Source organism: Diabrotica undecimpunctata, chromosome 8 (assembly GCF_040954645.1).
Source record: "Diabrotica undecimpunctata isolate CICGRU chromosome 8, icDiaUnde3, whole genome shotgun sequence".
Classification (NCBI taxonomy): Eukaryota; Metazoa; Arthropoda; class Insecta; order Coleoptera; family Chrysomelidae; genus Diabrotica; species Diabrotica undecimpunctata.
This window is the reverse complement of record NC_092810.1, coordinates 141,407,672-141,419,232: the sequence shown is the minus strand read 5'-3', so window position 1 is coordinate 141,419,232 and position 11,561 is coordinate 141,407,672. Positions and strand designations below refer to the sequence as shown.

The window sequence follows — 11,561 nt, the reverse complement described above, 5'->3', positions numbered from 1 at the left end:
GACTTAAAATTACGGTAAATGTATTTGCTTCTTGGACGTAAATCAAATTTAACATCCAAAACAAAATTCTTCTATACAAAGCCATACTAAAACCTATCTGGTTCTACGGACTACACCTATGGGGTTGTGCAAAGCCAATGTCGCTGAATATTATCCAAAGATTCCAGTCTGAAGTGCTAAGATCGATAGTGGATGCACTATGGTACGTAAGTAATCAAACACTTCACCACGACTTAAAGATTTCTTTCATCAGAGAAGAAATCCGTCGAGCCACGGAGTCATAAAATAAAGACTACTTTCAACTACTTATAAAAGCTCATTTTATCCCAGCAGGCAACAATCAATTGACGAATCGATAATAAGGATCAAGGGATAAAGTAGTTTACGCCAATATATGCCGATGAAGCCCATAAAAAAGGGATATAAGGTATGGGTACGTGCTGATCAGTCAGGATATGTTTTACAATTCCAAATATACACCGGAAAAGTAAAAGATGTAAGGGAGCAAAACCTCGGGGCAAGAGTAATAAAAGATCTTACAAGAGATTTAGTTGAAAAAAATTATGAAGTTTATTTCGATAACCATTTTAATTCTGTTGCATTACAACGCGACTTGATAAAAGACAAAATCTACGCATGTGGAACAACTCTAAAAGATAGAAAAGGTTTTCCAAGTAAACTTAAAACACACAAAAAAATGAAAAGGGGTGACTCAAACTCGAGAATTAGTGAAGACGGCGTGCTAGCTTTGCAATGGATGAATAAAAACCCATTTATTTTCTAAGTAATTCTCACAAACCTGAAGAAAATATATCACTGTGAAGAGGAAAGAAAAGGATGGAACATCGGTAGAAATTAATTGCAAACAATTAGTACAAGGTTACAACAAATATATAGGCTTCGTTGATACGTCCGATATGTTTGTATCTTGCTACGAATTGGATAGAATATCTAAAGAGTGGTGGCATGGAATATTTTTCATTTTTTGACCTAATATTACTAAACTCATATATAATTTTCAAACAATTAACAAATGGTACGAGAATGTCTTTGAAAGAATTTAAAATTGCTGTGGCCACCGGTTTAATTGGAGCAGACACCAGTAACAGGTTCAAAAAACAAGTTCCTCTAGAAATAAGAACTCACAAACCAGCCCATATGCCTCGTCATGGAGCCAAAGTACGTTGTACATACTGCAGTACCAAGCCAACTCCTCATTGTTCAAGATGGCACTGTACTGCATGTAAAGTAGGTTTATGTCTATCTGAAAAAAAAATTGTTTCATTCCACTTCACGCTAAAATATAAAAACCTTTCATTTGTCTATCTTTTGCCCTAATATGTCCTAAAAACAAATTGTTCATTATTTGATATAAACAAAAAAGGTCCGTCCACAAAGGGTTAAGACTTCGTTAATCGTTTTCAAAATTTTTTAAAATTATTCAATTATTATAGTTAACCTACAAATCAAGCGTCCAAATGCAAAACACGACAAGTCACATGTTTTACGATTTTGAGGTTTAAACGTCATCCTACTCGTAATCTAAAGGATTACTAGTTTCTGTACAGTTTTAATATAAAAGTTAACATCTTCCATGCAATATTTACCTTCTTCTTTAAGTTCCGTCTTCTATCGAAGGTTGGAAATCATCGTGGCTATGCGGACTCTGTTGACTGCCGCTCTAAAAAGTTCTGCACTACTGCAATCAAACCATTCCCTTAAGTTCTTAAGCCAGGATATTCTTCGTCTTCCCACATTTCGCTTTCCTCGGATTTTGCCTTGCATAATAAGTTGTAATAATGCTTATTTTTACCCTCTCATCACATGTACTAAGTACTCAAGTTTTCGTCCATGATATTTATGCAGGATACAAAACAAGCTCTAGAGCATCGAGCAAAAAGACAAAAGAGGGAATGTAAAGGTAGTGGGGGCAAAAATATTGTAAGACAGGAAGTGCCATCTTGAGAGGCCACATTAAACAAGGAAAGAGAAACTCTTTCCTTGTTTAAGAAATCAAATTTAGTTGGGTTATGTTATTGCTGATGTTATTGTTTGTCCCAACTGCCACATGAAAGATTATTTGTATTTTCTATTGAAGTTTTTTAACAATTGTTTCACATTTTAGACTATTATTGTTATTATTTAATTAAAACTTTATCGTGTTCTAGTGTTAAAAAAAGTATTTTAAGTGTATTATGTATTAATATTATGTAATATTAATATTATGTAATATAACAAATAAATAGATAAATTAGAACTCCTACACCACTGTATGATTATTGTGAAGTGTCATGAAATTTAAATTTGGCGCATTCGCATTTCCGGATATGTCCGTCATCAGAGGCCACTTTTTGACGTGACAACGTCTTAAATTAGGTTGTAGCTCGGAGTCATTTAAGAAAAAGTGTAACGCCCGCTCACGTCTGTTACAGTGAGTCGCCGAACGAGAGAGAGGCCCGCCGGACCGGCAAATGCCTTGCGTCTCTCTCCCACTCAAACATGATCGGTCCGCTGCGCGTGGCACTAGAGAATTAGGCGCGTTGAATCGCTAAAGTTGAAAATCGTTGAAAGTATCGTCAGCTGTGTCTGTAGTGAAAATGTGGAGTGCTTAGATTCGTCATTTACAACAACTACAACAATAAAGGTAAATAATTGTACACTAATATTTCATTATTGTAAACTATGATTGATTGATTAATTGTTAGATTGACACAAAAGTTGAGAAACTGAGTTTATAGGTTATGTCATACTATTGACAAATGTTGATAGTGTTAAGTAAATTATTAGTTTAAATCACTCTGCAATCAATCGTAATTCAGTCGATTGAGAAGAAACAGCGCGTATTGCTAGTCAAACATTTAAAATAACAAATTATAACTTCTAACCTGTCAAAACAGGGCGACCAAACAAACGAACTAAACCGACCAATCACCACGCGCGGAGTTAGAATTTAACTGTGTTTAGCAAGAATTTCAAATTCCAATTTTAGTAAATGTTTTAATTTTCAACTTTACCATTTACATTTACAAATTTTAATTAATTTCAAATTTATTTAGCAAAAATTTGAACCTTCGATCTGAATAAGTGTTTTGATTTTCAAATTGATTCTTTAAAATTAAAAATATTAAAATATATATAATCAGAAGTGAACGTCACATAACATTATCTGTACTTATTATTATTTAATATGTAGGCAAATACATGTGACCATACTTGGTAGACACAATTGGAAATAGTAATTTTTTATAACTGAAAAAAATAAATATATAAAATACTGGTAGCAAACAATAACTTCAATGATCGATATCTCCGCAACTAATTGATATATCGAAAAAATTTTCAAATAAATTTTGTAGAAAATAATAATATCAATAATATAATATAAAATAAATAATATATAATTCATATCAATAAATATTCTACCGAGAAAAAGACGTTGTCACGTAAAATCTTCGCCCGTAAAACCGACTTTACAGGCAACCGATTTTTTTTTGGTCTCCTTTTCATAACGATTAGATTCCCTCTTTTGTCTTTTTGCTCGATGCTCTAGAGGCAAACCCCGACACGTCCACAGCCAACTTCGGTCCAAACACCGACATGTCAACTTCAACCAATAAGAATGTGAGGCGCATATCAGAGACAGGGCCATTAAACTACTTAGTCACATGAAAATATGCACATGTTTTATGCAAATCAGATCAACACATACAATTGTTAAACTAAACTAAAAAAATCATTAAACTAAAAAAAGGTCTAAATAGAGACTTTAGTAAGATATATGTCTTTAAAGGAAAGTTTTTATTTGATATTTACTACAAATTTACAAAATGCTAATTGCTTTCAAATAACTTAATTTAGGGAGTAATTATACATGTATCTAGTGATGACCATGATGTCCATTATGTCCATTGTGTCCATTATGTCCATTGTGTCCATTGTGCCCATTATGTCCATTGTGAGCGTTTTGTCCATGATGCCCATTTTGCCCGTGATGCCCGTTCTGCCCATTGTGTCCATGATGACCGTTGTTACCGTTGTGTCCATTATGTCCATTATGACCATTATGATGTCCATGAGGATTATGTAAGTGTAGTGGCAAGGTAGGACTGTCTGGTACTGGTTGTTCGGTAGGAGTATCAGGACGGACATGATGCGGGTCAAAGTTTTTGCCCTCAACGGGTGTCAGCATGTAATAAGAAATGCAACCAAAGGCAACTAACGCAAATTGTAGTTTCGAAACCTAAAAATAATAAAATTATAAAATAATAACTACTGCGCATAGTAATATTTTCAGTAAGACAATATGAAATATATATTTTAAAATATCCGTTTGTTAACTAAAAAAGAAAAATAGGTGAAAAAACTGGATTAAGAATACAAATTTTGATATATTGGCAAACATTTTAAAGTATTACTAAAAAGAGTGATCTACTCGACTGTAAAGGATTACTTGGCAATAGCTTGTGAAATTAGTAAGCAACAACATAAGTTGCTTTTGCTGAATTTTGCTGAAGTTAAAAATTAATGAAATCAAAATATCGCATATCATCACAAAAATTTGTTGGTGGATGTTAAAAAAGATTGAATGATAAAAGTTCCATATATGGCTAGTAAGACCAGGAAAGAAACTTGGTCTAGTAAAAAAGTAAAAAAATATTTAAAATTATAAGTGCAGTTAAAAAGAAGTCCGAAGAAAAAATATAGATCATTTATACAATAGGCACAAAAGAAGAGAAAATAAGAGATATAAAATAGTTAAGCAAATAGCAAAAAAAAATAAAAAAGGATTGTGTGGTTACATGTATGCAAGACTTAAATAATAAAATATTAATAAATATTCTTTTTATTGATTATGAACGAAGGTAATAAAATAATCTACTTAAACGAAATATTTTACAGAATATCAATTAAAAAGAGCTTTACTACGCAGCTTTAAAAACTTGAGTCGTTAAATGAAGTTATTACATAAAAATATTTACCATTTTGTTATGTTATTAATAAGCTTTCTTCAAATTGTCATACACAATTGAACTGTATCTATACTACCAATTTCAGATGTTTATATATTATTTTACTACACGGTTTTTGTGTTACTTTTAAAATCCAAATTATTTTAAATCTGTTCGTCATAAATAAAAATTTAATTGGGAAATCGGTAATATTGCGTATTAGGTTGGCTTAAATACGGGATATTACAAAATCGAAAATTTTAATAGTGTGTTAATGGTTCTACTGATTTCGTTATTTACAAAATAAACCAATAATTAAAATTTTTCAATTGCAAGAAATCAATGCTTTATTATTTTTACACTACATTATTTTCTAAATACGTATAACAAATATGCAAACAGAAACAAAATAAACATAAATCTAGATTGTCGAGACCTTATAATAATTTTAATTAATTCTAAGCAATTTGAATGATTATTTCCCTATTCTCTCTTGACGATTCTCTGGTCTTCTATAAAATTAACTAAATAGCTCGGAATGTATAACTACTTTTCTAATTAGCCTTCTTCGGTCCATCTTTGGACATAGGCCTCCCCAATCCTATTCCATTCTTCTCTGTCTGTCGCTACAGTCATCCACCTAGAGCCCATGTGCTTTTTGATATCATCTGCCCATCTCATTTGGGGCCTTCCTCTGCTTCGTTTATATTCCCACGGTCTCCAACTTATAAGAATTTTGTTCCATCGGTCTTCTTTTTGTCTTATATTGTATCCGGCAAATCTCCATTTCAGTTTAGCAACTTCTTGTCTAACATCCCTCACTTTTGTTTTATCTCTTATCCACTCGTTTCTCTTTTTATCCATTAGTCCTATGTGCAACATTTGTCTTTCCATTGCTCTTTGGGTTTTTATGATTTTGTCCATGTTTACTTCTGTAAATGTCCACGTTTAAGAACCATAAGTGAGAACAGGGAGTACGCATTGATTGTATACTTTGGTCTTAAAATGCTGTGGATATCTTTTGATATTAAGAATGTAGCTTGGTTCGCCAAATGCCGCCAGTAGTATAGCAAGCGGGGTTCAAACGCACTTTGGTAACCTGTCCATCAGGGTCTCCGATGCGAAGGTATCGATGCCATGATTTGACCTTGGGGGTGTACAAGAAGTACAAGAAGTGATCGACAATGACCAGAGGGTTGTAAGAACTGGTCGCTTATCGCTTGATCTCTTCTTCTTCTCTCCCGAAGAAGTGATCAACAATGACCAGAGGGTCGTAAGAACTAGTCGCTTATCTCTAGATCTCTTCTTCTCAGCCGAAGAATTGTCACCTACGTTACCTGTATGTTTTTACACCTGTCTCACTTGTCTCTTCTTTGTCTTACCTGTCCTGAAGAAGTAAAAGAATCGGTCGACAATGACCAGAGGGGGTGTCTTTGAGTGGAACGGACCACCTTGTATGTCGAGTGCAAAACTCATCGCTTATCGCTTCATCTCCTCTTCTTTTAGTTAAATTTGTACAGGGTGATTGAAATAAATGAGTATTGAGACTTGGAAATTTTTTTTTGGTAGTGGCGAGTCAAAAAATAACTTGTTGTGTACAGACTTGCTTAGTCGTATCTAGCCTAGCCTAGCCTAGCCTAGCCAATGTCGTTTTTACTCTTGAAATTTAAGGAAATTAAAGAAAAAACAATGTACCAAATATAAAAGTTTATTTATAAACGATGATATAATTCATAATACTGATAAATTGCTATATTATTCCATAGGTTTGTTTTTACGTCTTGCCAATACGACCACGTCACCTGGTCAATATACTTTGCCCAAATTAATGCATCTCTGTGCAGTGGATGTTCATCAGGTATTTGGGCATTGTAATTGCTTTTATAATTAAACACCTCCTCCGATAAGATTTCTTCTTTAATTATAAGAATTCCCATACCCGAAGCTGGTATCGGTAGGTGGATTAAAGGCTGAAATAAAGAAAAAAAATTAATCAATAATAATTGAATATTTGTTACCAGTATACCTTTATGAATCAGACATAGTTTCATAACAATACAATGTAGTAGGTTCAGCGTCCATGTGGACGTCTAAGGATCTTGTACAAAAACAAAAAAATTTCTTGCATTCGAAACATGGTATTGTTCCATACATTTTGTTGTACCATGATATGGTAGGTCTAGTTTGCGGTTTTATTTTTTTTTCGGTCTTAAATTGTAAGCTTACAAATCGTTTTTCGTCTTTGAAAACTGCCTCCCATTTATTTAATTGAGACTAAAATAAAGAGCGTTATTTCAAAATATTTATTCAATGTAAATAACTTACCAGCATTCGCTTTTAGTTTTGGGTGACTGTAGATTAATTAAAAAACGATTTACAAAACTTTATAAAATAATTATTTATCATTGTAACCCCATGGAAGAGTATCAGTGGATAAATAATTTAATATTCTCTTATCATCGTACGGGCTAAGGGCCACCTTTGTTTGCGACATTGTATAAACATCATGCTTTTTCGACACTATTGAATTTTGTGAAATTTCTACGATTACCTTATTAAATAAACTTGCATAATAGTCATCATAGGATAGTTCCGTTAATGCAGATTTTTTTATTCCTTTAGCCTTTTTAATTTCTTCATTCTTATTTAAAATTTTCATAGTGTACATTTTTGAACGTAATCCTATAAAGTGTGTCATCAATTCCCCTTGGTTCTCATCTTTCATCAGACCTAACACTTTTTTATTCTGTAATGGAATATTGTATACATTATTCTCTTTGTAGTCTGATGTGTCAAATTTGTCAATGTCTTCTCTAATATGTTTATATATATCGTCAACAAAAAACTGATATATTAAACTATCTGTATCTGTATATAATAATTTTGCCTGATCTTTAAATTTTTTTATGACATAATTATAATGAAAGTCATATAAAATTGTTTTGGAAATATCTAAAATACACATCCCTATATATATCGGTTTATTAAAATTGACTTTTTGTTTTGTCATTTCAATTATTACAGTATTTTCATCGAAAACAGTACAACTATGAAAATTAGGTTGGGATATATAGAAATTTGCTCCATATCTTCCATTATATTTGTTTACAATTTTTATTTCTCTGTGTTTCCTGACATTTTCAATACTTTTACCGTAAGGGGCATTAATAAAAAGTTTAAATAAGTTTTTTTCAAATTCATTTTTGCTTTTCTTTCGCAAGTCAATGTTCAAATCGATATATTTTTTTAACCAAGGGGATTGTTTAAATTTCAAACAGCGATGAATTTTCGTTATTTTCAAACCCAAGTTAACAATCTGTTTCAAATATATATAATGAATAACATATTTTTTTTTATCGTACAATGTGGTTAATAATTTGGGAATTGTTGAATTAGAAGATGGTGGGATTATGTGTTCAGGACAAAGAGGTAAATCTTTATGTAAATTAAAAAGATCTTTTGGATATTCAATGTCTACCTCAAGTATATATCCATATTCTCCATCATTGGGACAATCCAATATATGTTCTTTATAAATATCAATCAAATTAATCCATTCAAAGCCTGCATATGGCAACGCATAACTCATCGCTGTACCATAAAGATTATTAAAATCCCAATACATTAGATAGGAGATTTCTTTATCAGGATTGTATTTATCTTCCATATATTTATTATTAGCTTCTCCATATCTATTACTACACTGTGAAACTCCTCCTCGTTTGGCTTTTTCAAAAAACAAAACCATCTCACTGTCTCTTAATAACTCTAATTCGACATTGGTTACTTTTAACATAGCATCAAAGGCTAATCCTGGTAAAGTATAATAATGAAGACTATCTAATCCATAAGTTTTTAAACACATATATCGAAAATTCTCAAAAATGTCAGCCAAAAGGAGTACATCTGTCTTTAAATATAATTCTGCATATTCCTGCAAGTTTTTTATCTGAAATCTAGTCCAAACGTTGCAGGCATGTTGATAGTCCTCTTTAGTAATATACTCGTTATTGATTTTACTATAAAAATTTTCAATAGGCGGAAGACAAGTGACCTGTAATTTCTCCCAACTATCTAAATACTCATAAGGGAAAACACCCTTTCTTTTAACCAAATTAAACTTCGAATCATCATTAAAATATCTACGTGTAATATTTTTTTGGTTATCATCTAGATATGAGGAAAGTTGATTTAATGAACATGACATAAATCTAAAGGAATCAATAAATCTAAAACTAATATTAGTGCCATGGATATATTTGGTAAATGATATATACCTCTCTTTGTTTAGCGGTAATAGTGACAGATGCCCTTGTATGTCAGAATTAAGACTTTTAATTAAAAAATGAGCGTCGTAGCCAGAGAGATTATGAAATGCGATAGGAATTGTGTACGAAGTCTTGTAATTAATGTTACACCTTCTGTGGCTTGCCCCACGAAATTGTCCGGTAATATGACAGTGATCTCGTACCTTTTCTGATTTATCAATAGGTTTTGAGCAAATATGACAAATAAAGGTTGAATTAAAATCTTTCTGTTCTTTATCAGTTAATGATATAACCTTTTGAAATTTTTGAAATAAATTTTCTCTATATATTTTCATAGCTATCTCTTTGAGTTCTCTCACAAACCATGTTTGACAATCACGACCCGTATATGTTTGTAAGTAGGATAAAGAATCATCATATGAACATTTAAAATAATAAGCTATACTGAAAGCTTCATGCTTTTCAGTTAAACAAGATTTCAAATTATTATTATTATCGTTAAACTTTGTAAGAATACTTTCAAGATCAGCATATATAACAAACGGAACACGTTCCTTATGATTAAAATTTTTAAATTTCATTAAATAATTTTTTTCGGTAGGTAAAACCATTTTAACAGAATTTATCTTAAAACAATCCTCTAAATGATTTTGTAAATATGTCTCACTGCTAAAATGATTAAAACATCGTTCACAAAACCATTTTTTATTTCGAACGTTCCCAACTTTTTTGCCACATAATCTTGAAAAATGTTTAATATGAGCAAAATGAAATACTCGCTGTTTTATGTAATTGTCCTCCTCCTCATTATCATCATTTACAATATTATCCATGGCATTTAATACAAGTAAATTTATTCGAGGAGAAAAATTTGTTTGGCTAAATATCAAAGGTAGAATTTCATTTCTTGTTCCCAATGAAAAGACATTTATAGCAAGTTTATTTAATTTTTCAAATTTTGGAATATCTTTAATATCAATGGGAAAACTGATATTATCAAATTTTAATATTTTACTAAAGTGAGGATAAGATGATGTTCGGTCAACACTTTTTGTGGCAGGGTGTAAGGCAGCAACAACTGACCAAAGGAAACAATAAGGATCAGAATTCCTAACATTAATTACACTTCTAGTATTCTTTATATACTTAGGTAGCTCAACGTATGTTGAAATACCACCAAGTAATGGATTATATTTGTTTATATTAACTTTTAAGTTTAAAATGTGGGATAGTGCCCATCCACTGTCTTTTTCTTGAAAATCTTCAAACTTTCTTAAAACGGTGTCTATACAATTGATTTTATACCAATCTTTTATGTTTGTGTTTTGATCAATTATTGTATTTTTCGTGGAAAAATGTTTAACAGACGTTTCACCATCTTGAGGTTTGATGAAAAGTCCATAAAAAATTACATTAACTTTTAACATACATGAAACTAAATTTTTTTTAATTTGAATTGAAAAACTTTTAAAAGCCTTTTCCATAAATAGTTTAGGGTCTTTATATTTTAAATTTATGATAACGCCTGTCTTAACTCTGCTATTAAAACAAGATTCCAAATCCTGCCACAATAAGCCTTTCTTAATATTTTTTCTAACATTTAATCTGTTTTTAAAATTTTCTAAATATGTTTTAAGGATAGCCATATTCGCCTCTACACAATGAAAATTTCTAATACAAGTAGCCCTATTTTTTATACATTTCTTTAAGAGTAAAATTTGTTTTTTCAAATATTTTATATAGTTTTGTAAATCAGTTTTAGTTTTAATTAATCTACTTACTGTTTCTATCTTCTTCACCATTTCAGTGGAAATTTCATCAATCACTTTAGTACTCATGTTCAAAGACCAACGTAAACTTCAAGACCAACGTAAACTTCAAGACACAAATGCCAGCGAGTAAAATCAATCCTGTATTTATACTACATTAAAAAAAATCCATTGACGCATTTCCACAACATGCTATGCAACGTGATTATATTTTTCTTCATCGAAAACACATTATGTATACAATAAACATATTGAAAGATAACGCTGATGTTAACATATTTTTCGGTCAAATCGGACACGAAGTATTTATACTACATAAAAAATCCATTGACGTATTTCAACAACACGCTATTCAGCGTGATTATATTTTTCTATCTTTATCGAAAATATACATGCAATAAACATATTGAAGGCTAACGCTGACGTAATTGCATTTTTAGGTCAAATAGGTCACGAAAATACATTATATGCAGATAAGCACATTTTATTCAGATAAGCATAAATTAAGTTTTGAATAATAAACGTTTTTACTAATAAACATGTTTTGTACTATTTTCTGCATTGCAATAAAGATC

At 31.2% G+C, this 11,561-nt stretch overlaps 1 protein-coding gene across 1 annotated transcript; it reads right to left on the bottom strand.

The window, feature by feature from the left end:
* Positions 1 to 6,643: 6,643 nt before the first annotated feature.
* On the bottom strand, positions 6,644 to 11,106 carry LOC140448631 (uncharacterized). The gene is made up of 2 exons (XM_072541729.1): positions 6,976 to 11,106; positions 6,644 to 6,919 (listed from the first exon to the last, which is right to left on the bottom strand). The coding sequence occupies exon 1, from the start codon at positions 11,053 to 11,055 to the stop codon at positions 7,345 to 7,347; it is 3,711 nt and encodes a 1,236-aa protein (XP_072397830.1). The 5' UTR covers positions 11,056 to 11,106; the 3' UTR covers positions 6,644 to 6,919; positions 6,976 to 7,344.
* Positions 11,107 to 11,561: the final 455 nt, after the last annotated feature.

Excerpts from the sequence above, each read along its gene's own strand:
- LOC140448631 (XM_072541729.1), bottom strand. The coding sequence starts at position 11,055 with ATGAGTACTAAAGTGATTGATGAAATTTCCACTGAAATGGTGAAGAAG.